This window comes from Hesperophylax consimilis, chromosome 4 (genome assembly GCF_061612785.1).
Source record: "Hesperophylax consimilis isolate HC1 chromosome 4, BYU_Hcon_1.0, whole genome shotgun sequence".
Taxonomy (NCBI): domain Eukaryota; kingdom Metazoa; phylum Arthropoda; class Insecta; order Trichoptera; family Limnephilidae; genus Hesperophylax; species Hesperophylax consimilis.
This window is the reverse complement of record NC_142839.1, coordinates 22,949,775-22,977,668: the sequence shown is the minus strand read 5'-3', so window position 1 is coordinate 22,977,668 and position 27,894 is coordinate 22,949,775. Positions and strand designations below refer to the sequence as shown.

General features: G+C 34.5%; 1 protein-coding gene across 1 annotated transcript; it reads left to right on the top strand.

Annotated features, from left to right (window-relative positions):
- Positions 1 to 21: 21 nt before the first annotated feature.
- LOC149424376 (dolichyldiphosphatase 1-like) lies at positions 22 to 27,873 on the top strand. Its single transcript, XM_089651508.1, has 5 exons — positions 22 to 211; positions 496 to 596; positions 6,268 to 6,446; positions 18,112 to 18,339; positions 22,282 to 27,873. The coding sequence occupies exons 1-5, from the start codon at positions 109 to 111 to the stop codon at positions 22,409 to 22,411; spliced, it is 741 nt and encodes a 246-aa protein (XP_089507634.1). The 5' UTR covers positions 22 to 108; the 3' UTR covers positions 22,412 to 27,873.
- The last annotated feature ends 21 nt before the right edge of the window (positions 27,874 to 27,894 follow it).

The following is a 27,894-nucleotide window of genomic DNA, read 5'->3' as shown; positions in this document are numbered from 1 at the left end:
TACTTTGTCTATGTTGTTAAATGTAAAATAATATTTTGTCAGGAGCATTTTCAAACTAAGACGAAATACAAATGCTTTTTACGTTTGATTCGTTTAAATTCTTTAATAATGGTCCCCAAAGAAAGTCCTGATATGTTTGATCATAATTATCACGAAGGTAGACAGATAGAATGGGCCCCACTAACATTAACCCTGGTGGAATATCCAAAAGGTTAGGAATATTTCTTGACACGTCTGAATATTTTTCACAAAACATCGATATGCACCGCTTTCGATTATACAATAAATTATGAATATAAGGCTTCTTTTTTATCTTGGTAGTGAAATAGAATAGTTAAAACTCCATTTATTAGTGCAAAAATTATTTAAGATCATTAGATATATTTTTATTTTTTACTTTATATTTTATACCAGGAATGTTTTACACCAGGAATATTTTACATGAGGAATGTTAATCAAATCTCAGAGTGTAATCATGCTCATTTCATATTTCAGGAGACCTCCTAGGAAAGATGTTCGCTATCTTAAGTCTTACTCCTTTTGGCATTGGCGCTGGGTTTATAGCTCTAATATTATTTAGGAGAGATTTACATACTGTAAGTATTTAATTAAATATTCCATACAATTTTTGAATAGTAATAACTGGGTTGATAACAGATTCAGCACAACCACCCCATCCTATAATACCATACTTTCCTACGGATTGGAAAAAGGCAAAACAGACGCTTCTCAGAGTCTCCAAGTCTAAGTTGGACCTAAAAGAGCAGAATATATGGCAGAGCTTAAGGAGTCTTTTATATGGGCCTCCTAGCGTAGTTAGTCGTCTACGATTATTCCCAAATATTTTACTTCCTTTGATGATTTAAGGGTAGAACATGTACAATGGATATTAAGTGAAGTTTCAGGATTGTTTAGATTGAGTGAACACGAGTGAATGATTGGTTTAGGGCAGTTATTGGAAGCATTATGTTGGGTGAAGAAAATTTCATGTAATGTGTTTTGTCAATATTAAGTGTGAGGAGGTTTGTGTCTAGCCAATGCTTTACTTTTATTAGTACATTATTAGTTTTATGAGTTAGATTGCCATGATTCATCTTCAAATATTAAGACTGTATCTTCTGGAAATGATAATATCTTACCTCCAATGTCCATGGTACACAGTGTGTTGATGTATATAAGAAATAAAAGTGGGCCTAATACATTGCCTTGAGGTAGGACATAGATAATTTTTTGCTCATATGTATTTTATCAGAATGGATAAGAGTTTGTTGCGTTCGGTTCGTTAGATAGTCTTCAAACCGCGTACAGGCAACCCCTGTTATTCTGATCTTTTTTTTATTATTTAATATATATAAATGGGTACAGGATATAATATGAGTACATAAAAAATATATTTACATTACAAAATATATTTGTGTTCGCAATCTCACCAATGAAGAAACCGGTTCTTGTGCTTGGTGAGAGAGTTACATTAATTATAAGAAAAATAGAATACCATTATGCTATAGTAGGCATATATATGATAGGAACAATATATAAAGAGACAAAATCTAAATACATTGTTCCTATCATATATATATATACCTACTATAGCATAATGGTATTGAAGACGATCTGTTGAAGCCTTTTAAGCAGTAAGTGATGGAAAACCATATCAAATGATTTTGCTACGACTTTTACTTCTTTGGCATCAAACTTACAACTTCAGTCTCAGTATTTCATTCAGACATGTGTTTTATTGTTCGATAAGATTCTTTATTGGCAACAAACTTGCAACTCCTTCCTCAGTAAGATTCTATTCAGACATCTGTAAAATTAATTCCATGGACTCGTTTGTCCAATACACAACAATTCAGACCATTATACCACAGCGCTCAGCCTAAGAAATAAGCCTTTCTCCCCTGCTAAAAAGAAATATATTTCGAGAATAAATTACAGGAGCCTACTTAAGGAGTTTCATACAGAAAAGTGGCAAAACTTACTAGACCAGACTGACACTGACCAAGCAATGCAAGAAATTACAATACATACTACATAACTAATCACACTGTCCACAAAGTTATTTCAAACAAATTTAAGCTCATGCCACAAATCTTCCCTGGCCTCGTCAAATCTATCCACAGACACAATCAACTTCACAAAAATGCTAAAAGACAACCAGAGAATATTTTACTACAAGAGCAATAAAGGAAATATAGAAATTTGTTAAAAAAACTAATTAAATCTACTGAAGAAAATTTCTACAAAAAACATATATACGAGAACACCTTAACTTAAAAACATTTCAAATACTCGACAAATGTAAGAAAACTGAATCTGAACTAGCCAACATAACTTCAACTGTTCTTAATCTTAAAGCAGACAAGATACGAACAACGACCAATGAAGCTAAAAAAATAATAGATGAACTCAAGACATTGAATACTTGTGGGCCAGACAAAGTTTCCTCAAATCTGCTGAAAGTATTTAAATCGCTAATAGCAAGTCCTATCGCATTCGCCTGCAATCTTAGTTTCAAGTCAGGCATATTCCCAAACCACTTCATTCAATTGTTGTATTGATTCATAACAATGGAAATAAATCAGATGCACACAATTATCGGATAAGATACTCAATTAATTCTCAAAACTTATTGAGAAAATCGTAAAAAAATATCTCAGCCTCTACCTAGAAAGTCATATGATCATATCAAATAACCAGTTTGGTTTTCGACCAGGTCTAGGAACAGAAAATGCTATTGCTAAGCCGACTGATATTATTTCCAATAATATTAACGGGGGAAATAAATCCATTGCTCTTTTCTTGGATATTACCAAAGCCTTCTATACCATCTCCCATAAAATACTTCAAAACTACAGGCCATAGGTATACAGGGACAGCTATACAAAGTAGTTACTTAGCTAACAGATACCAAAAAGTTAAAATTAATTACACTGTTAGCGATCCCGCCCTTGTAGAATTTGGTGTACCCCAAGGGAGTACCTTAGGACCTCTTTTATTTAGTAAAGGGTGATTTTTTAAGAGCTTGATAACTTTTTTTTAAAAAAAAACGCATAAAATTTGCAAAATCTCATCGGTTCTTTATTTGAAACGTTAGATTGGTCCATGACATTTACTTTTTGAAGATAATTTCATTTAAATGTTGACCGCGGCTGCGTCTTAGGTGGTCCATTCGGAAAGTCCAATTTTGGGCAACTTTTTCGAGCATTTCGGCCGGAATAGCCCGAATTTCTTCGGAAATGTTGTCTTCCAAAGCTGGAATAGTTGCTGGCTTATTTCTGTAGACTTTAGACTTGACGTAGCCCCACAAAAAATAGTCTAAAGGCGTCAAATCGCATGATCTTGGTGGCCAACTTACCGGTCCATTTCTTGAGATGAATTGTTCTCCGAAGTTTTCCCTCAAAATGGCCATAGAATCGCGAGCTGTGTGGCATGTAGCGCCATCTTGTTGAAACCACATGTCAACCAAGTTCAGTTCTTCCATTTTTGGCAACAAAAAGTTTGTTAGTATCGAACGATAGCGATCGCCATTCACCGTAACGTTGCGTCCAACAGCATCTTTGAAAAAATACGGTCCAATGATTCCACCAGCGTACAAACCACACCAAACAGTGCATTTTTCGGGATGCATGGGCAGTTCTTGAACGGCTTCTGGTTGCTCTTCACTCCAAATGCGGCAATTTTGCTTATTTACGTAGCCATTCAACCAGAAATGAGCCTCATCGCTGAACAAAATTTGTCGATAAAAAAGCGGATTTTCTGCCAACTTTTCTAGGGCCCATTCACTGAAAATTCGACGTTGTGGCAGATCGTTCGGCTTCAGTTCTTGCACGAGCTGTATTTTATACGGTTTTACACCAAGATCTTTGCGTAAAATCTTCCATGTGGTCGAATAACACAAACCCAATTGCTGCGAACGGCGACGAATCGACATTTCACGGTCTTCAGCAACACTCTCAGAAACAGACGCAATATTCTCTTCTGTACGCACTGTACGCATTCGTGTGGTTGGTTTAATGTCCAATAAAGTAAACTGAGTGCGAAACTTGGTCACAATCGCATTAATTGTTTGCTCACTTGGTCGATTATGTAGACCATAAATCGGACGTAAAGCGCGAAACACATTTCGAACCGAACACTGATTTTGGTAATAAAATTCAATGATTTGCAAGCGTTGCTCGTTAGTAAGTCTATTCATGATGAAATGTCAAAGCATACTGAGCATCTTTCTCTTTGACACCATGTCTGAAATCCCACGTGATCTGTCAAATACTAATGCATGAAAATCCTAACCTCAAAAAAATCACGCTATATTTATATAATAATCTATCATTATAACATACCAGCTGACATGTACCCGGCTATGCTGGGGTTGTCCTTAGGAGATAGACATATACCGTTGGAGACTTTTCTGTAGGTCTTTTTAAGATACACAATTCTGTAGTACATTATTTTGATATCTCTCATATCGGGCGCTTACATAGTTAGCAATGTAAGCACCCGAAAATATTTTTTTTTACGACCTGATTACAAAACATCGATTTTTCTCTACTTTTTATAATTCATACATAAACCTTCCGGAAAAAAAATTCTAAATAATAGTGAAAATCCTATCAAAATCTGTTGCATAGTTTAGAAGAACTAAGAGCACAAACAGGCAGAAACGGGTAGCGACTTTGTTTCATACTATTTAGAGATAACAAAAAACAAAACTTCAAATTTTGATGTTTTGATGCCAAATTTTCTTCTATTTACAAAATTTGTATGCAGGACTACTTTTGTTTTATCAATTACCAATATTTATGTTTTAATTCTTTATTATCTATATAAATAAAAAATGTAAATGTTTTTTTGTTCAAAATCTTAAATCTCCGAAAGTACTTCACCGATTGCTTTGAAATTTTGTCACAACGTTGCATTTGAACATGCGTGTGTTTTTATGTAACTATATTATATATGTCACCTGTGACAGGTAAAAACATGCTTTTTGTGAAAAACAGCCCCATCTGTTGGACGTAAAAGCAACACTTGCTATTGTTTCTCTATCTGCACAGACAGACAGTGCCACAAAACGCTTAGCGGGGTACGGCTAGTTGAGTATATGTATCTCTTATTTTACTATTATTATTATTTTAATAAGTATGGTAAACAAACATCAACTACCTTCATGTTTTAATCTAATTTAATTTTTTTTTTAATTCTTTCTCTCCTTTTCTTTTTTTTCAATCTTTAGTTGTATAAAATATGCTAATTTATCTAAATTTTGCCTGTCCTAAAACGCAAATTCCTCCTAGTTGGACAGTCAAAATATTTTCCAAATGTATATATGTATGTTTCCTATACTACATAAAATAAATAAATAAATTTTCAGATCATATACTTCAGAGGAAGCTACAAGTCAAAAATGTGTATATTCTTGGTATGCCTCATATCATCATGAATATAGGTACATAATAGGCATTATAATCGCTTGACAAATGGAGTATAGAAACGCTTGATTTCAAGCACAAAAGTGGTTTTTATTTATTTTGAAAATAATTTTATAACAAAGCAAAAAAGATAATCAAGGGAAACTGTCACAGATAATCTTAGCTATAATAATGTACTTTTAAACATTAGTTTTTTTCATACATTTATACATTTCTGTTGAAAATTTTTATTTTTTTATTAGTTTACATTTATATTTTTTTATTGAGTAATTCAAATTTTTATTTGTATTCTACTCAAGGGAAACGATAGGAAAACCTTCAATTTATTTAAAGCATATATTTTGGTCTTCATAATGTAAACCAATTCATTATAAAGATTAATCGAAAATAGAGATTTAGCACTAAGCTTCGCCTTCATAGGCACCAAACTTGCAATTCCTTTCTCAGTATTCTATTCAGACATCTGTTTTATTTTCAGATAACATTCTTCATTGTTAACAAACTTACAATTCCTTTTTCGGTATTCTATTCAGACATCTGTTTTATTTTCAGATAACATTCTTCATTGTTAACAAACTTACAATTCCTTTTTCGGTATTCTATTCAGACATCTGTTTTATTTTCAGATAACATTCTTCATTGTTAACAAACTTACAATTCCTTTTTCGGTATTCTATTCAGACATCTGTTTTATTTTCAGATAACATATGGGCAACAAACTTGTAATTCCTTTCTCAGTATTCTATTCAGACATCTGTTTTATATTCAGATCACATATGGGCAAAAAAATTGCAATTCCTTTCTCAGTATTCTATTTAGCTATCCATTTTAATTTCAGATCACATTCTTCATTGGCACGTTGGTGAACGAGGCGGTGAACATGGTGCTGAAGCACACCATCCGGGAGGCCCGGCCAACTGCGCGCCTCGGCATCTACAGCGAGTATGGGATGCCGTCCTCCCACGCTCAGTTTATGTGGTTTTTCACCACCTACATACTTTATTTCATATTCATAAGGTAAAGTTGAAAAAAAAACACATTCATTCCTACAGTAGAAGTCATATTTATGTTTTCGTGGAAACTGCAAAAAACGATTTTGAGTGCTTTTTTTTAAGTGAAAAAGTAATAAATCAGAAAAATAAAATGTACTGTAATATTTAAAAAATCAACAGTGTCTCAAATATTAAAGTCATTAAATGGATTTTGGAGCAGTATTTGAAATGTAGCAGATTTTGGAGCAGTATTTTTAATGTAACAGATTTTGGAGCAGTATTTGTAATGTAGCCGATTTTGGAGCAGTATTTGTAATGTAGCCAATTTTGGAGCAGTATTTGTAATGTAGACGATTTTGGAGCAGTACAGTGAAACCTCTATCTATTGGTTTTAAAGGGACCTATCGAAATAAACGATGAATGCGGGAAAACAATGAATGCGGGATTAAGAGGACAAAACACAAGGAGATACGATCCAGTAAAGATACCGTCCTCCCAATCTGCATAACCGTTGGTAGATTTAAATTATAAGAAGAAAATAAGTTTTAGATGTAAATAAATGTGTTTATTTAAAAAAATACAAAGCTAAACAGAAGCAAAATTTTTTTTTAAGTTTATTGCATTGTAAATACATAATCTTTCATCGACATTTGTTTTTTTACTGTTTTATTTCCGCAAGTCAACAGTATATTTTCGGCTTTGCAAATGATATTCTTTTCGGCATCAGTTATTGAGTGTGCGTAGTAGAAAGTTTTCAATCTTTCAAAGAGTGTGCATGCTTCTGAAAATGAAGGTACAGGCAGCGGCTCCTCTTCATCAATATCGACCTCTTCTGTTGTCTCCTTCAATCTTGCCTCACACAAGCTTTTCGATAGTTTCTATCCCACAAGTTGGAATATTGTCGTCGAAAGTAACAAAATTGTTAAAATTTGTCAAATTTGGTACCAAGAGATAAGAATTTTCTCCAGTTCGCTAAACTTTAATTCTTTACGGGTTTTTCTAGTTTTCGAAGATTTTCCGCACTTTTGAAATTGCTCCCGAATTTCGTTTTTTTTTCAAGAAAATAGAATTTAACGTGGATGCCGCGATTCCTAAACGCTTGGCTATATCGACGCGTTTTTCAGCGGGGTTTTTTTCCACCTCTTCGATAATTTTCAATCTTTCTTGAAGAGGAGTACGTACTTTATTCATCAAACGGCTCATTTCGAAGATAGTTTAAAAGCTCAAAAAGGATAACTGCAAACACTCCACTAAGTTCGGGTATCTAGCGACAACTGACGACAACTAGCGACTGATGTCGGCGACAAACTGTTATTCTTTCTCTTTCTCTCTCAAAAGTTTCGCGCATCGTAAAGAGTGCCGTCTGGCGCCGTTTAAACATAGACTAAATATATCAAATACGCGACGTAATTCCTACGATGAATGCGGGAAAATGGTGGACGTAGAAACGATCGATGCGATCTATTTTTGTATGAAATGAATTCGGACTAGAAGAAATAAATGATACATCCGGGAAAACGATTATTCGAGGAACGATAGATAGAGGTTTCACTGTATTTGTAATGTAGCAGATTTTGGAATTGAAATGCAGTAATAATTTAGGTTTTTGGAAGCGAAATTAAAGAGAAGAGTACAAGAAAAAAGACACAGGTAATGGAAAAATTCAATTATTAAATTTTTTATAAAGTTTTATCAGTTGAACATTGGGTATATGATAGTCAAAATGGTGTGATTTCATAAGAAAACAGCTATCAAACACGTATAAAATTACCTTTTGCATGCCATTCCCAGACTTGATATTTATATCAAATAAAAGACTATTATTTTTCACACTGCTGAGTTTTTTTCGAAATTAATGTAGACATTCGACCATAATAAATAAATCACTGATGCATAATATAACCCACATTTACAACTTTGATCTGTAGTTTATCGCACTAATATTGATGTTAGACAATATTTTTCATTTAAAATATGTAGATAATACACACATCCGTGGAATGAGTCTCTTTTTATCATCATGATATCTGTTGTTTTAAATAATTAAATAAATACTTCATTTGTATCCATATTTCAACACATTTCACGGCATTTCGGGAGTGGAGTCACCGTTGACGGAAGCCTTACTATACGCTCCTTGTTTAATCGCCTGTATCTTTGAAAAATGGCATCAAAATGATTTTTAAATCGGTCAAAAAGAAGCATACCAATTCACTTAAATCTTTTCAACATCTAAAAAGGCAGAAGCAGATAATTTAACAAATTCTCTTTTTGCATGTAAAATCCTTGTTACTTATGTACTTCTCATTGCTATATTGTTTCAAAGAATGAAAAAATGACTTTTGAAGTCCACCATTCACCAAGTTGACACGACGGTTGGGAAATGATTCGAAGGAACTTCACGTTTGTTAGGCTAAGGGTATTCTCAAAATATATTTAGAAACTTTACACCAATAGATTGCATTATTTTTAATATTTTTGAATAAAACACTTTTGATACATTATGCTTTTGAATATTGAGATGAATTATTGGTTTGCGCCCGTTTATAAGATCTGTATTAATTTATTTTTCTACCCATAAAGCGCCGATGTTAGAGAACGGCATAAAAACACACAATTTGATCGTAAAATTAACAACGTAAAAAATACATTTGCCAAAACTCGCACATCTTTTTGTATACAACAAAAATATGGTAAATATTCGGGATCCCTGGCCACGCTTAATACGATTTAAAAAAAAAACCTTTTTATTCACCTTAGATACTATAAGAGGAAACATGTTAATTTAATTAAATTTAGCATTTTAATTTTTAATTACGTAACAGCCATTTCAAATGATTTCTGTCAATTAGTATTCCTGATTCTACATAAGTGGCTATAAAATGAATGGCTAGAGAAAATTGAATAGCGTAAATCAAAAAAAAAATGTAATTTAATGGTGCCTACCTAAAAAGCATACATTATTTATTTAGGTATTATATTATTATTTTATTTAACCTAATCTATCCTATCCTAACCTAATCTGTTCTGTCCTAACCTAACCTATAATAACCTAACCTTTTAAAAAATATTTCTTTATTTATAAAACATGCCTAAATAATAAAATATCTTTATTAAATTTAATTTATTTATTGTTTCTTTACATTGTATCTTTTTTACGTTAGAATTTTTAACCTGACTAGGACTGTGTTTATTTTTGGAGTTCGGCCAAAATAGTACCTACCTTATTTTGCATAGAGAAAATGGTAACTCTAGCCACTCTTATGGTATCAGGAATAACAGCATAAGAAAATGTCACCAACAGAAATTATTTTGCTGTCATCCCATACGACGAAAGTGAATTTTTATTTTACGAAATTAAAAAATAAAATGCTAAAATTAAAAATTTCTCAAATGCAGTCAGTTTCCTTTTATAGTAATTAAGGTAAATCAAAAGGTTTTATTTATAAAAAATCGTATTAAGCATGGCCAGCGATCCCGAATAATTACTAAAAATATTACCTAAACATATTTGCGAAAAAGAGTGGATCTCAAAGATCTAACGGTATGATGCTTGAGTTGAAAAGAGAAAGAACCCAATTGAATTCACTTATTTAAATTAACGCCGGCGGAGATAGAAAGATTAATAAAAAGGGCCGCCAGGTAAAAAAGGTCTATTGTGCACTTGCTGGCTTTAACTAGACTCTTTTTTATCCCACTTACACGACATACCATGCTATCTGAAGATCGAGATAAGTCCGTTTACAGTGGCTAAACTATATGGTGGCAGGGCTGGCAAAATGCCACAGGCCCCGCGGTGGCCGGGGCCCCGCGGGGCCGTGAGCTCAGAAGTCAACCTAACATTTTTAACAAAATTTAGTAAAAATTATGAATTTTTTAATATATTTATGTCGACTGGAAACATTGTAGACGCCATAGAAAGACACGAGACATCTGAAATTCACTTGGATTCTTGTTTAATTTATCAACAATGGCGGCTACATGGAACACCAGATAAAGAGCAAGAAAGAAAAATCTTTTTGGCACCAAGTACTCTTTAGACTCCTTTATGTTATTCTGACACTTTCAACATATAATTTAGCCTTTCGTGGCCATAGAGAAAAGGCAGATTGCAATGATCTAAGTTCCCGAGGAAATTTTTTGAGTATTGTTGGGTTATTAGCAAAATACGATCCGATTTTACAAGAGTTGTTAAGTAAATCAAAGGGCCAGATAAAATACTGCTAAGATATGGTACCAACTGGAATCGAACCAGGTTATGAATTGGCTAGCTCAGTGAAAGGGTAAGCAGATGAAACTCGTGTACTATCAGGGGTGAGCAGCTCCTTTAATCATCAGCTCGTCCATCGGTTAGGAGGTTGGAAAGGCTGACACACAATAATAACACATGGGTAAAAAGACACAAGGTATATTAATCATCTCGAGAAATACAGGGTTGACATAGATCTCTACTCTCTCTCTAAAACTTGACGACCGGATGAAACGAGGATTTTACATGAATTTATCTGATTTGAACACAAGAAAGGGGTATACTGAAAGCTTACGATTCGCCTTGAGATGTGGTAGGGTACATCATGCTGAGCCGGTTCTTCCCGCGCTCAAAAGGGCCGGCGGTACTGTGCTGATGTTGTGAAACACAAGATGGTTGACGGAAGCGTGGTCCCGACGAACAAAGGTTAACTTAGAATGTTGAATCATGTTAGTGACTTGGGTGCGCGTGGTATTAATTGCAAACTGGCACGAGAACACGTCGGTTCCTATCATTTCGTAATCCGCGCGATCAAACATTGCGAGTGTTTGCGGTCCGCTTCGCAAGAGACTCTGTTGCTACCACCGAGGTCGGTTCTGGACTGCCGGGGCGGCCGGTAGCGACCAGTGTTGAGCCGAAGACGCTGTGTGTGGTCCGTGCCGAACACGCGGCGGCCAGCTGCGTGAGTAAGGTGGGGTAACCAAGCCCCATTTAATTTAGGGTGATCATCCTTCTAATTTATAGTGAGACTGTATTACGTAACAATACTTAAGTTCAAAAATACAAAATGAGCTCATTTCTCTTCTGGTTCTAAATATAGAAAATGCACTCATAAATTAAATAAATGCCGCACCCTTTTACTCAATCATAATCGATAAAACTCAAGATATTTCAAAAAAAGATCAAATTTGTGAACTTTACCGTTATTGTATGATCGAGAAAGATGAAAATGGAATCCCAAAGGCGCTTGTCATTTAAGAGTCATTTTTAGAATTTCATGAAGTTAAGGACCAAACTGCCTTAGAAATGTCCAACCAAATTATTAAATCCATAAATCACAAAAATATACCTCTAAATAAGTGTCGAGGACAAGGATATGATGGTGCTAACACACTGAAAGGCACTTATGGTGGAGTTCAAAACTCATAAAAGATATCGAGCCAAATGCGGTATATGTTCACTGTGCTTCTCATAACTTAAATCTAGTACTTAATGATGCAGTAAGAGAGGTTATTGATATGCAACATTTTTTGAAACAGTTCAACAAATTTATAATTTTTTTGGGTATAGTATCATAAGATGGAATATCTTATCAAGTTTTATATCTGATAAAGAAGGGGAGTCTTCAACTTAGATAACATTAAAAACATTGAACCCTACTAGATGGTCAGGACGTTATGATGCTATTTTTGCTTTAAAAATTCGGTTTCTTGAAGATAAGACAGGCTACGTAACTTGGCTATTCTGTCTATTGAAAATTCAATGGTCTGATCTTTAAGCTTTGATGACGTTATTGATACTTTTGCGGAACAGAAAGCTCGGAGAAAAGAATTTTATTCATAAATATTTTCTAAAGACTAAATTTTTTTTTCATTATACCTACATATGTAATACCTATGCTTAGTGATGTATAAATTCCCGGGAAATTATTTCTGGGGAATATTCCCGGGAACATTCCCGGGAATATTCCCCTGGACGGGGAATTTTGATTTTAACAACATAATACCTCAAAAAGAATAATATTTATTAAATAAAAATAAAATCTACACACATATGGTACATATAGAGCAGGATAGATCCATAAAAACTATTTCCATATATATAGGAATAGGATCCAAGAGAACAAAAAACACCGATCAAAATTATTTTAAAGTGAGTAGTATCTCTATATAATTTTATACTGTACAGTATTAGTAGCCTATATACACTTTATGCTAGTAAACGGTACATATAAAAAATCAATTGTAAAACTGTAAAAATGACACAACTTCACAGATCGTTACTGTTCATCTGATGATACCGATTGGACACTGACACTATCAACTTCGCTTCCACTTTCACCTTCATATTCTTCATATTCCGGACGAAGTTGTTGCCGACTCAGGATTATCTATGTTTTCTTTTTCCTCAGCACAGTCAATTGGATGTTTGCATTTGCGAGTACCAGATAGGTTTGAAACGTTATGATGCGAAGCAATCTGCTCATCCGTGGAAGAAAGGGTTTTCTTGGGAGCAACTCGAGAGCCTCTTTCAGAGGAAAGAAGTTTCCAATTGTGTGTCACAAATGTTATTTTCCCTACTCTTTGAGTTGTTAGACGATTCCTCCGTGTTGTATGAATGCGACTAAACGTGCTAAAAGATCTCTCAGTGGCTGCTGAAGTAATGGGACCAGTCAATATTCTTATGGCAACCTGTGACAAATCAGAACATCCGCACATCCCCTTCCACCAGGTCACTGGCGTGATTTTATCGACACACTTCCATAGGAATGCCTTGCTCCATGATTCTTCTTTAGCCCTATAAATTGGCTAAATCAACAAGAACATTTGCACTATCAACAGTCTCCATATGACTTGCTACTTGTTTAATGAATTCAAGTGCTTCATGTTGCTGTGCGTGGCTTAGCAGATGTCCTTGGGAACCTGGATCTAGTAGGGCAGCAGCTAGATGTATTGGAACAATAGCAAATTGTTTGCGCTGCGCCGCCTTTTCCAGTATTTGCTTCTCTTCGGCATGTGACAGTAGAGACGCTGGAAGAGTTTTACTTAGACTGCTCTCAATATCCTCAAAAGCATACAATGCTTTGTGTGTTAGTGGATCGTCTCCCTCTAGCTGTGTAATCCAGGAAACAATCGGTCGCAGAATATCGGCTAATGATGTCACTCTTGTCCAGTAAACATCATCGTCCAACAGGCTGTTCTTCATATCACGAGGTAAAAATGAGGCAGCTTAGTTTACTGCAAATGTTGGCAGGTTTACTTTACATTTCATCATGCTGTCAAGGCAATTTAAATAACTGACTGGGGGGGCATAAGTGGTAGGGAAGTCCCTAGATCAGGGATGTCGTCTTAGATAACTGCTAACACTCAATAAAGCATCCAAGAGAAGTGTAGAAACCATTTTACTAAAAATAAAATAAATTCCCCGTTTTCGGGAATTTATTTCATGTCTGGGAATATTCCCCGGGGAATATTCCCGGGTCTACATCACTACCTATGCTTTTGAAAATAAAATTGCACACAATATTAGTAATACTGTTGGGTAACTTATTAAGTTATTTATAAAAAATAAATTACAACGCGACTGTGATTTTTACTAGGGGGGCCCATAGACTAAATAAGACTAGACACGGCATAACCATTGAAAAATGACCCCAACACAATTTTGGTTTGGTTCACGTGCACATTTATGAAAAGGCGCACGCATTGTGTCGCAATGCGAAATGGGCACTGTGCATTGCGTTTTACCTTTTGTTGGTCTAGAGTTAAGCTATTTTGCTTGTCAGCTATTTTTGCTGGTAAACTTCCTGACGTCACATGAATAACACACCCACAAGGAATCCACCAATTGGGTGATTCCTGTTAATTATTATCACGTGGGAGCATACAAATATCACGCAACCAATGCGTGATAATTATTGATGTATTAGTCGTCTAGCGTTGGCACGCGCGACAACTCAAGTGTGTGATATATTTGGTCCGTGCATTTTGCCAATCAGGGTTGTATTAAGTCGTTATTGCCTGTCGGGTAATATCTACTTCGCCTTTTCGATTTTTTGTAGAAGAATTGATAGAAATCAATTTGCTTCATTTAATGAATTCATTTATTTTATGGGTATTTTCGCTTTGGTTTCCCTACAAACCGGAAAAAATGGAGAAATGGTTAGAAACAATCCGAATTCCCATCAGCAGGAAACCGCGTTTGCTCTAAGAATTTTCAAACATATTTATCTAACTGCAAGCGGCCTCCGACGTGTAGACTGCAAAGCTTTGCCTGTTTTTCCGGTAATTATAAAAGACTTAAGAAAGTTTATTATGGATTGATCAGGTTTTAATTGATAATGTCGTTGTTTTCAGGCTGATATTGGACAGTCGCTGTCCACCATGGCCACAGGTCCTGCGAATATAGATACCGCCATTGTTTTTTCTCGGACAAGACTGGTTCTCAATCCTGCTGAAACTTCTTTTGTAATCGAATAGCCGGTTGTTCCTGTATCAGAATTGCAACAACCGATGTTCGTGAATGCCGTAAATAATACGTAAAATCCTATTTAACGGGAGTAAATAAATAAGTATATATTGTAATCATGTAATCTCCACCCCCCTTACCCCTTACCCATTCGCTCTCTGAAGCTCTGTCCTCATCATTTTTGCTTATTCAATTAGGTTGCTTCGTTAATTTCCCATAAGTCGTGGTTCAGCTCGCTTGTGGACCCGCAATATTTGATGATTTATCTCTCTCTTTATGTTAATCTTACATTATGTTGTAAAGTCGTTAGGTTAGTTTTAGTACTTATGTAGGTTAGTTTTCAATAATGCTATCTTGAAGAAGGTTGAGAAACTAGCTGACCAAAACTAGTTGACACAATGTCTTAATTTTAACAAAGTGGTCGAAGACAAAATAACTTTTAATTGAATGATAGTAGTATAATTATTAAATGATACGTAGTGTTGTTCTAGTCTCTATAATTTTATGTTACTGTTAAATGTTTTACTAATATTATTTTATATTCATCAGTTTTAATTATTTTGTATAATTTTCGACAGCTTACTAGATATCTTCTGTTTTAAAATGCATGCAAAAGCCCGACCGGGCATAAAACCAAATTAAATAAAATGATTTCAAATCACAAAGTGATTGTTTTCTTCAATAATTATATACCATTCTATCTAAATACTATGGTAAATTAAAAAAAAACCTCTTCACAATAATAAAAATGTGAACGTTTTTGCTTTTGTAGGACCTGTATAGAATTCCAAAACAAAATATAAATTAAATTAAAATCATTTTTGTGTTATTTATCAATTCTTTCCTGATTCAGCCCTTATTCAGCACATAAAATTTGCTGTAAGTGTTAGTTTCTTTTTGGCTTTATGTCCATATTACAAAACCTCTGACAACAAATTCTCCGTGGTTTTGATTGCGAGTTTGAACGCTTGTACAAGAAGTTTAAACAGAGTTGGGTTGTTAAGTTCATCTCCATATTTGTGACGTACGCTATGTGGGGTCATTTTAAAAATGAATTTAGCTAGACAGGGCTAATCTAGTATAATACATCAATGGGGGGGCCCCATCCAATGAATTTGCCACAGGCCCCCGATAGTATAGTTTCTCCACTGTCCGTTTACATGGTTGTCGATATGTTATATAATTTTAAAAGTGATTTCTATTTTTTCCAGTGAAAAGTTTTATGAGAGGTTTCCGTAAATATTCTCTGCCGTTATCAAAAATTTAACAATCCTTCAACGCCACCTGGAGTTTTCTAAGCGTTTCCACTGTGTAAAATTTGTGAATTTTTCCACGTACCTATCGCTTCTTTTGTGGTTTATAGCAATATAGTTACTCCCGCCTTATTTGTACATTAGAGTGAGACATACTCGTGTGCAAGCGGTTCCGATATACGTTAGTTGTTTCTCCTTCAAATAATGCACCACCTCTCTTAGTTTTTTATGTCTTTCCTTCACGTAAAATCTTCGAGATGTTGGTAACTGATACATAAGTAGTCTCATTTGCTGAATGAAGAATGTTGTAGAAAAAATTATATTTTTTAGTAATTTTAAATGTTCGCGACAAGCTCCTGTCTATACAAATGTTTTCCAGAACAGCCGTAACGAAATGTGGTTGAATTAACAAATTCAACACATAATGTTTTACCGTATAAAACGGGCTTCATATGATTCAATATTTACCACCTAGTGATGTAGGTAAATACCTACTAACTGATGATCCATACTCTTTCTCAGTTTTTTTTGTTTGTAGTATATAAGTCAAAAAGTAACGCGTAAACTTTATTGTTTGATACGTACAGATGATTCTGTACATTTGTAAATCAAAATAACTGGGTGGGTGTTTGGTAAAATTTACAGATTCAAGAAAGTTCTAAATTATTATAGTTGCCTTTGTCATCATAATAGAGTTGATTTTACCCTTTACCTTTTTAACTTTTTTTTACCTTTTTTGATTTTACTGCATAAGCCCCACACAGCCGTAAGTAGCCCAAGCGCTGAGTAATACATTTATAAAAAAGCAAAATTATTCTGATAAAAATATTTTATCATTTCATGCAATCTTTTGACCTAAAAAACTAAACTAACCATCACGCCGTGTACCCGCAGAGGTAGGCAGAGAGGACAGACCGCTAAATAACTCAGTTTTGACACAAACTCCTTGCCTCATTCACATTCATTTGAATCGTCTCATACATACTATTCTATTATTCTGACTCTTGATATGGCCCGACTCAAGTATCTATTCACTTGATCATGCCATGTCTTTCTCGGGCGTCCCCAACTTCTGCTACCATTCGCATTTGCGTCATATATTCTTTTGACATATTTACTACAAACATATTTAACTACTTACATAATAGGAATGTAACGGAACGTATATCTGAACCTCTTGCACATGAGTATTGTACATTCTAATGTACAAATCAGGCGGGAGCACCTATATTGCAGTGTACGTAAATCGGATGAAAAATAATTTCCTTTGGTGATGTAATTACTTGATTATTATAAGTGATATAACAATAAAAAAAGGTATTTGCGCCAACCTCATTTGTATTTTAGTATTTTCTCAGTATTATTTTTTACCATTAAAATAAATAAATTAATATCTGTTGTTTTCGAGTGGGACATGCAAACAGAATGTATGAGAATTGTCGCATTAAAAAGTCTTCAAAAGTTTAGTGGTTTTCTTAGGAATTTAAATTTTTATTATGTTCTCAATTTTTGATAAACGTGTTGTAAATATTTCAATTTTTGTGTAAAATTTATTTTCATTTATAAGTAAGGAGGTTAAATTTTGAACCCCAAAATCTAACATAACGCAACCATTTCGGTAAATGCTACAATTTACTGGTAAAACCCAAGACTAATTTTTAGTATTTAACATAAAGTAAAAATAATTTACTAGGAATTATTTTTCTATACACGATAAAATAGTTTTATTATTATTATACATAAATATATGAATTTATACATTTTTGGACTATACATGTATCAAAAATGGCGTTTGCAGATTCATCAATACATTTAGTAAACAGGGTTATCAGCATGTACCTGAAAAACTTTAAACAGCAATTCCTGAGCATATTTGGTAAAAAATGTAGACACCACTTTGTTGTCTGATGATATTTTTCTACCACACATCAACACTGCTACATGAAATCTGTGGTTAAAGCAAAATTTTTGTTTCTAAAGAACATAATTTCTTGTTCCAGGCTGCAACACATAAACGGCAAGTCCGTGATGTCGCGCGTGTGGGTGGTGAGTGCGGTGGCAGCCGTGGTGGGGGGCGCCCTGGCTGTGTCGGCGGCACGCGTCTATCTGCTCTACCACAGCCCAAGCCAGGTGGCCGTGGGAGCAGCTGTGGGGGTCACGGCGGCCTCGCTGTGGTTTGCCTTCACACACTTGGTGCTCACGCCACTTTTTCCACACGTCGTCAGTTGGTGAGTTGAATCCTTTAAAAGGGACGGGACACAGATAAAATCCCCTCCAATAGTTTACAATTTGCCTATCAACTAGGCGAGTCGGTCGACGCAGCATTGCATAGGTTGGTGTACAAACTGAAGAAGGCGCAAGCGACTGGGGAACTGGTGGTAGGACTCTTCCTGGATATAGAGGGAGCATTCAGCTACACCACTATTAAATGAATTAAACCTATTGATGAAGCAGCAGAAAGACTGAGAATATCAAAATTGTAGTTTCCCCAGAATAGCTACATATATTCATATTCAGAGAGACAGAAGATGCGGAGGGAACATCTGTCACAGTCTCCTTATTGAAACTCGAGCAGTTTGGGACGTAGCACCGTCCTGTTGAAACCAGATGTCTACCAGATCTGTTTCCTCCATTAGTTTTCCAATTGAGGTTCAAAAAAATTTTCCAACATGGAAACAACGTTGAGCGTTGACAGTCACGATTCTTCCATTCTCTTTTAATCACCCCTAATTTGGTCCACACGGTCACTTTTGGGCAGTGAAGAGGTCTCTCGTGAAGTTTCCTTGGGTTATTTTCAGCCCAGTACTGAAAATTTTGTTTATTCACTGCTCCACAGATATGGAAGTGGGCCTCGTCACTACTGAAAAAAGTTGACCTCGCATGGATCCGGTTCAATATTTCTTGGGAGCGATTGATGTGGTTTTCATAATCAGGAGGCTTCAATTCCTGGTCAATCCCTCCGGGCAGAGCGCCTAGGCGACAGTTCAATAGCTTCTCTCACTCTCGTTTCGGGTGTTCTACCCGTTTTGGGTCTTCCCGTTGCTCAGGTGTTCTCTTTTTTTCGATTTAATAGTGAGAGTTGAAAATCCCAATTCGCATAAGTAGGTTGTGGCAAATGGTAATATATTTTCAACAGCATGCTTTGAAAGCAGTGGATACTTATTTTTTATATGCAGCCAAAAATGTGCTAGCTCTACTTTGGAAAATTTTAGTTTTAATGTCCGATCAGTTTTTAACTCCATTCTCTTCCTGCTCGTTTATCGGTAAGTGTCCAAGGGAAATTTTATCCGAGAGTCCATAGGTTGTAGGTCACACTTATTAGGAAAATAAAAGTTCATTTTTTCTGCTAATAGCTCCAAGTGTTTCACTATCAAAGCCTGCACTTTGTTTCTGAATCGGCAGCCATGACATTTGGAAACGATTCCATTACTACCATTGACAGCGTGGCTGATACATAATACCAACGAAAGCTTTCAATTTTGTCCGAAGACGTTAAAATATAAGAATTCCTGCCTTGCATTTTTCTGTTGAGCTCATTTAAATGAGCGAATATGTCCGCCAGATATGCAAGTTTTACTACCCATTCTTCTTTTTTAAACTTTGAAGCAAAATCTGAACCCTGGGCCTCTAAAAACGTCTGGGACTCATTTTTTAGCCCATAAATCCGAAATAGCACTTTTCCGCGAGAAAGCCATTGTACTTCTGTATGAACAGAAGTGACTGATGATCTGCTCCCATTTGCTTTCTTATTATCTTCACAATACATTGATTTTTTTCCGCGGCACACCAACTCATGACCACGGTACACCAGTGTGCCGCGGCACACGCTTGCGGAACACTGTACTAGAGTGTTAATATTAGCCGAAAATGATTTTTTTTTTTCGAAAATTCAGTTTTTTGTATGAAAATTTTTCAAAAAAAAAAAATCATTTAGAACTAAACAACATCAATAATGTCGAATTTTTCAAACTTAACACTCTATCATGTTCAAAAGCCACGAGCCGCCACTGGTTGTCACCATAGACAGAAGCAGTGGCGGCCAGCTAATATGTGCTCCCGAGCGCCGAACAACCAACAAGATTTCCGACATGACTAATCACAATACGAAACTCGGTTCGGTTATAATATCTCATTCAAAAGGTACCTACTTATTAAGCGCGCTTAACTTGCAGACCGACTTTGACTTGTGCCTATGTTCGTAGCAGTTCGTTTTCGATTGCGATCCAAAATTTAACTGCTTTGTCGCATATTCTGTGGAACAGTCGAAAGCGTGGGTACATACCAGTTCATACTATTCTTTGCAAATAATACCATATCATGGACGGCGTTCGGGGTTTTACCACCACATCAGAAGGAACGGTTTATTCAGTAGAAAGTTAAACTAAAACGCGTATGTTTAATGTTATTGTCGATATCGTGGTTTCAATTTACCATCTGCTATTTTCAGCGAATGTTTCGCTTCTTGGATACAAGCATTTAAGATAAAATTTGTCATTAAGAGATGAGTGATGGTCAGATTACTTATTATCAGTTTAGTCAGTACTCGCCGTTGCCGGGCACGGTCTGTTGAATTAAAAAATGTTCTTACTCTGCGAAAGTTTTTAAGTTTAATTGCAGGTTATATCGATCTTGTATATCAATTATTAATAGGGTTATCAATTGCAGGTTATACTAATTTATGATTACTTTTGTGTTTGTTCAAAGTATAAATTAAGAATGAGTTTGAATGTGGAATACATTAAGAACAATAGGTCGAGTTTTGAAAACAAAGTGATAATAAAAAATGCCTGTCCACCTAAAATCTGAACTGATAATAAAACAAGAGTGAAAATCTGGATCGAAGAAGTTTACTCGATCATTTAACAAAACAATGTATAACAAAGCTTCGTAGCTCTGTGCATGTGATCAATTGAATAGTTTATTTTGTTTTACGTGTTTAATTTACGATGTTGATTCAGTTTGGACAATCAGCGGTGTTACTGTTGTAACTCACCTTTCTTAAAAAATCAAAAAACATAATTCTTGTCATTTACATTTACAAAAAGTTTTGAGCTTAAAGGTTTTAGGAAAAGTTGACATCAGAATGCAATTGGATTCTGGCTACCGTGCCTAAGTTAAACACCATAATGAGCTATTTAATAAAAATCGATACAGGTCAAATTTCCCAGAACATGATTTCAATGTTACGTTTAAAACGTATGACTTCCTAAATAAAGTTCAGTAAAAGTGAACTCTGTAGAATTTACGCCCGCGACGATTTTTCAAAAGCTAACGGCCCTTTATCAATTTTACAAATTTTTTATAGTACTTATTTATTAGAAAACTTTCCCGAGACTGTGAAATTACTAAAACTTTTGTGCACCATTCATGACCTTTGGAATGACTTCAGTTGAAAGCTAAAGATGTTTCTCAACGTTAAAAAGAATAAAATCTTTTTTAAACACGTTGATCCAGGACAGACTGATCGTACTATCAGTGTTAAGCATTGATAGAGGTCTTCGCTAAACAAAAGGAGCAGAGAATAGAACTTCTTTATAAATAGGTATGTACCTTTATTTAATTTATTTTATGACTTAATGTTGTAATCCGGTGAACCCCCATATATTTTGACCACCGGCCGCCACTGGACAGAAGCAACAAGGGAGCTGGGAAATGAATCATTATTAGTGTCGTTAACATTGTTCACTCACACTACTGCCGATCGCATCGACACACAGCGACGCCCTGCCTCTGTTTCTACCTACATATCAAACACATAACTTTCATCCAAACAATGACTCATAGACCATCTTTAAGCGTAGCTTGTTGGCCAAAGTGTAAGTAATCCCGAACTGAAGGCAGTTTTTATTATTATTAGTTCTTCTTTCGTATGGTGGAGTTCACAGGGAATTATTAAGGTCGCTAAGCTTGCCTAGGTCCTCAGGCGTCACCTTGTGAACCTCATCAATTTCATCAGGGAATTAAAAAAATTCGTATAACTACACACCTGGTAGTGTACATAACACTGCATTGACATGTCGCTGAGGCTATTCGGCCCTACCCCTGCATCATGTGGGGATAACAGCTGTGGGCATAGCAGCACCTTTTCCTATTGTCAGAGGTAGTGAGGAAACAGAAAAAGTAGCAAGAAGCCAGGAATTTAATTAAATAGTAATGTGTTTGTTATTTAGGCGGATATCAGAGCTTCTGTTGCTACGCGACACCACCCTCATTCCGAATGTGCTCTGGTTTGAGTACACGTCCAGCCGCCAGGAGGCGCGCGCCCGCTCCCGCAAGCTGGTGCCGTTGAAGGCGCAATGACGCGGGGGTGGAGGAGGCGGTTGCGGGCGCTGGGCCCGCGCGCACAAGTGATGGCGACTGGCGCGCCCTGCCCCGCGCGCCCTATACTGGCTTGCCTTCACCCTGCCCGTGCTGCTCTTCATACTCTACCAGAGGATCTGTCACCCCACATAAACCTTAACACACTGAACAGGCAATCTTCACAAGGGCGAAAACTGATGCTGCAAGTCACCGAGGCGGATGAAATTGATTGTACTTTTGATATCTGAAAATGTTTGATCAATTTTACCAGAAGTCAGGAAAAATTGAGCTTATTAACACTTCTTTTGTCGGTTTATCTCTTCAGTGCCTTAACACTACCGGCATCGGCATCCGTGCCACCACGGCAACTAAACTTAACCAAGTGACATTACACTAAACAATGGACTTAGTGAACAAAATGTTATTGTGGCAACTGACTAAACTATAAGACATAATCGTGTCAAATTTCACATAATTAATACAGTGGAAAATGTGCTATTTAAATTATAAATTTTATATTTCTACTTTGTCGCAGATAACTAGCGATAATTGTTTGATCCTGCCACTGAGAGCTTCGTTGTAACTTCTCTGTCTGATACATAAATTGTTTATGAGAAAGAGGGAAGAGGTTACAATGGAGTTATTAGCGACATGCCTTCACCAAGGGCGTGCAGTCTGCAAAGGCTGTAAAACTGTGCAAGTCCAAGGAAAAAATAAAGAAAATAAATTGCGATGAATTGACGAAAAAATTGTATTTCTTTTTTGTATTCTTGAGACATTCACCGATTTACAGCGACTATGGACTGCACGCTCACTATCTTAACAAATAATGTAACAATATTACAGGGTGTTCAGGGGCAAAGTGCGCTAACTTTGGGAGGTGATTCTACATGATGGTAGAAGTAAAAAGAAAAAGGTAAATAACTATTTTCGAAATTTTTGTTTTTCCCAAAAAAAAATATTTTTCCTACGAAGAACATTATTTTCTCCATACAAGCAATAAAACTTTTGTAACTGAAAATTACCTTAAAATGTTGAAATTTCGAAAATTTGTAGAATCACCTCCCGAAGTTTGTGCACTTTAACCCAGGATGCCCTGCATAACACTATATTTTCTGCAATATGAATGTGAGAATTCATTGTGAAAGTTCATTGACATTTTTTGCTGGGAGGGCTAAGTCTATCACACAAAATATGTTCAAATTTATTACCACCAAAGAATAATGCATCTTCAAAGAGCTTTACAGGATATGCCGATGATATTATCGTAAAAATGTTAAATAAGTTTTAATCATTCTTTTGTAACATAATACTCAAACTAATAAAATAAAAATACTTAGTGAATATAAAACTAAAGAATAAACAAAATTGTAAGTTAATTGAAAATAAACAATTTACTTATGAGGCAGCAGAATAATGATAATATTATATAATTATTAGCACAAGTTAGTAATTAATATTGTTATAATTGGGTACTTTGTGATATTCAATTTATATTTCAGATTTTTTCCTATTAAATTCTACATTCATAATACTGGTGCATACATAACACATTACCGGAACCTACTGATGCAACCAGCAGCTGTACATAATTGTACAAAGCATTTGCATCAGTGAAAGTCCATCCTTTGGTCTGAACTCAAATAAGTCCTGTTTACATTAGGTGTGTTTTGAAACCCATACCATTTTGTCAATCCTAATTTAATTTGGAATCTAATATAAATTTATGCAGGTTGCATGAATTCTGAACTATCTTATGAAGTCGGATTGGAATCAGTTTACAAGGTCATCTAAATGGCCCTAACATAATTATCTTATTTACCGAGAATTATCTTATTTGGTAAAACCTCTATCTATCGCTTTTTAAAGGGACCTATTGAAAAAGAACGATGAATGTGGGAAAAATAAAGAATGCGGGCATATTTTACGCTAAAGTTATAACACCTAGGCTTTAACGATTCGCTAAGGACGAGGGGCTCGCGTTGTCTGTTCCATCACTGTTGTTGCAAAACAACACAGATCTTCTCTTTTGACCCTTTACCACTGTGGCATGACACGCCCTTTAACGTGTTGGTGTGTCAATTCTAGTTTTTGAAGATTTTCCACACAGTTACAAGATCGTGCGCATAGCCGTGTTTGACACCGCAACGACATAACGACAACTCATCGGAATAATTAGTCATCGTTATGTCGCTTGCTAATTTAATGTTCCGCTCGTTGTTTACGAGTACCGTTAATAATTGAAACCGAGTATTTATCTACGAAATATTCTTTTGTATGTTCGCATTTTGAAATACGATCAATCGAGCAAAATATTTTGTACAAAAAATGTGCGCTTTAAACAATCAATTTAGTAAACCGATACATAGAGGAATGATATATTTTTGCAAGTTTTGTATGAAATTAATTTGGGACTGGAAAAAATAAATGACACGTGTAAAAACGATTATTCGGGGAAAAATGGATGGAGAATTCACTGTATTGTAAAATATGGAAGGGGCAGCCTTAGTTTCTACTGTCGCTGTGTTCGAGTATTGATTGCAGCTATTATTACTATTGTTGCTAATTTATTTGACTATTTATACACCACCACTATGTTTTCAGGTGCTATATATATATCTATCTCCGAAATGTGATATTACTGTGGCACCTTCATCACATAATAAAACATATTATGTTTTATTCAGTGTTTTCGAAAAATAGAAAAGCATTTAGTATAAAAAAAGAAGAACAGTGTGAGAAATAAAAACTTGACGTGATACTATGTACATTTAATTTACCGTCATTGAGTTGTCAAAACCATTGTTATAATTTTTCAAAAATGATTTCTTAAAATTTAATTTTATAAATTTTAGTTATCTATAAATCATGGCCAGAAGGAACATTAGATTTTTTCTCTTGTAAATTTTAATTTTAGTCTCGTCATATAATACGTTTTGACAGCCCGGTGATGTTATTTTGGTTAAAACACCTTTTTGTAATGATTGTTAGGAAATAGCTATTTTTCTAATTAATTACTAAAGTTGTTTAATTAGATTTATTGTGCGCACTCTATAGATATGGTGGGAAAATCCAAAGTAACCAACATAGCTCTAAAACTTTTTAAAAAATTTAGGAAAATTAAATAAAAGTAATGATCTTTGATTCTAGAAAATTAAATAAAAGTAATGAAAAGACAGGAAAATGTAACTGTTAAAAGTAATGATGATTCAGGAAAATGTAACTGTTAAAAGTAATGATCTATGATTCAGGAAAATCTAACTGTTAAAAGTAATGATCTATGATTCAGGAAAATCCAACTGTTAAAAGTAATGATCTATGATTCAGGAAAATGTAACTATTAAAAGTAATGATCTAGGAAAATCCAACTGTTAAAAGTAATGATCTACGATTCAGAAAAATTTAATTGTTAAAAATATTAACAAAAAAAGAGAGCATATTTGTCACAAGAGTAAATAAAAAAATCATCACATTACTGCCAGAAAGTATAAATTACAGAATTCCATTAATCCTAACTAATTAACTGAATCCTTAATTCCTTGCTACTTCTAATTTAACATACTCAATACTCTTAAAATACAGCATTATCTAAAGTTATAGTACGTACCTAGATGCAGACTTCGATAAATTATATCCTATAGCCCATAGGTATCTAATATTATTATGTCCATGATATTCAGTGCATATTATTTTATTTGGTAAGTTTTTACACATTACTTGAATACTAGTTCATTTAATGCAGACATTTTTAGATTGTCTTGTTTTTGTCAGTCAGTAAATGTTAATAGTAAATTTATTGTCTTATATATACATAGCTATATTTTAATGACCGTCTACATATTTGATTTGTACTGAACTGTTTTAATAATACCATGTGAATTTTGCTGATTGCAGTGTTCGGTTTCTTCTGGTTTTACCCAAAAACAATTAGGTACCCAATGAGTTAAGAACCGAATATTCCGGTTGGTTAAAATGGTTGAATCCATGCACTGGCGGAATGTTCCAACTTGTTTCTAGGAGCATCAGAGTTTGCGTTTTTCTGGAGGCTAAATGTTTGGCTATCAGAGATTGCATGTTTCTGGAGGATGAATGTTTGGCTATTAGAGATTGCATGTTTTTAGAGGGTAAATGTTTGGCCATCAGAGATTGCATGTTTAGTTTTGTATATGTATATTAAAATGCAATATTTCTTCTAAGTCACAGGGGTAATACATACTGTATATTATGTATAATTTACATAATATATTAAATTATAGTTTGTACGTAAGTGGTAAGGCAGAGCAGCTAGATTGTAGCAGCATATGTTATCTATAAACGTACTGACCCATATTTTTTAACTTCTCAAATAATACTTGAAATTCAATAATCTAGACTATTTTGGCAAATTAGTTAGTGTAGATTTGATATTGAAACTTGTTACATATATACATAATAATATCATTTATGTCAACTTTGTGTTTCCTAAACCAGTTTGAATGTAATATACAAAGACTGCTTGTTGGACATATTATGTGGATTGGAAAAAATAGAATATTTAAAAATAAAGTAGCGTAATTTAGAATATGTATGTACATAGAGTAATTGCATGTTTTTGAATTTATGTTCAGCGCAGAAGCGAATATATATGTAATGGTTTCTTTGTTTTCCACAGGGATGATGTGCTATGGTTTATTCAAATGGCTGCTATAATACATAAGACAAAAAGTACAGCAAAGAATCTTTGGTTTAGTCTAGTGTCATTTTATCAAATGAAATTGCTGATTTAAATTTATCCGTACTATAAATTCTGTGGGTTTTATTTGGTTTAAGTAATATTTAAATATAATATAATAACTAAAGATTCATTTTAAACCGAAATAATAAGTTCAGTAATACATAATATTAAAGCTCTTCAAAATTATTAATTCAATACTTAAACATAAAGGAATTTTTACTGTAATTAATTTTTTTCATACATTACAATATGCTCACTTAAATTATTAGTTTTTAATGATAAATTTAGAACGTTTATTTGAATAAAATTTTGAATGCACAGCATTAGTTGATATTAAAACAATAATTATTAAATAATGTTAATTATTCACAAATGCTCCTGTGAAAAAACGTATGGGAAGCCGGGACACAAACCCAAAATCTTTTGATCATTGTTAAATTTTTGGTGTTGATTAATTGGTTCTAAGCTTTTTGGTGTTGATTTATTGGTTGGTTATAAGCTTTTTGGTCTTCTTTGGTGTTATGTAGTGGGATTAAATTAAATGTGATTTAAATATTAATTTAATATTTACAAATGATTTATCAACAATTTATTTTTAGGTACAATGTGTTGTGTTTCCCTATATAGTTTGTAAATTAATTTGGTGTATATTAAACGGTTAATGTGGGATGATAATCAGCACAAAGATATTCATAGGTAAACATAGTCTCTTTCTGGGAAAAATAAATGTTAATTCTATTTAAGAAAACATGTTTTTGTTGTCTGTAAG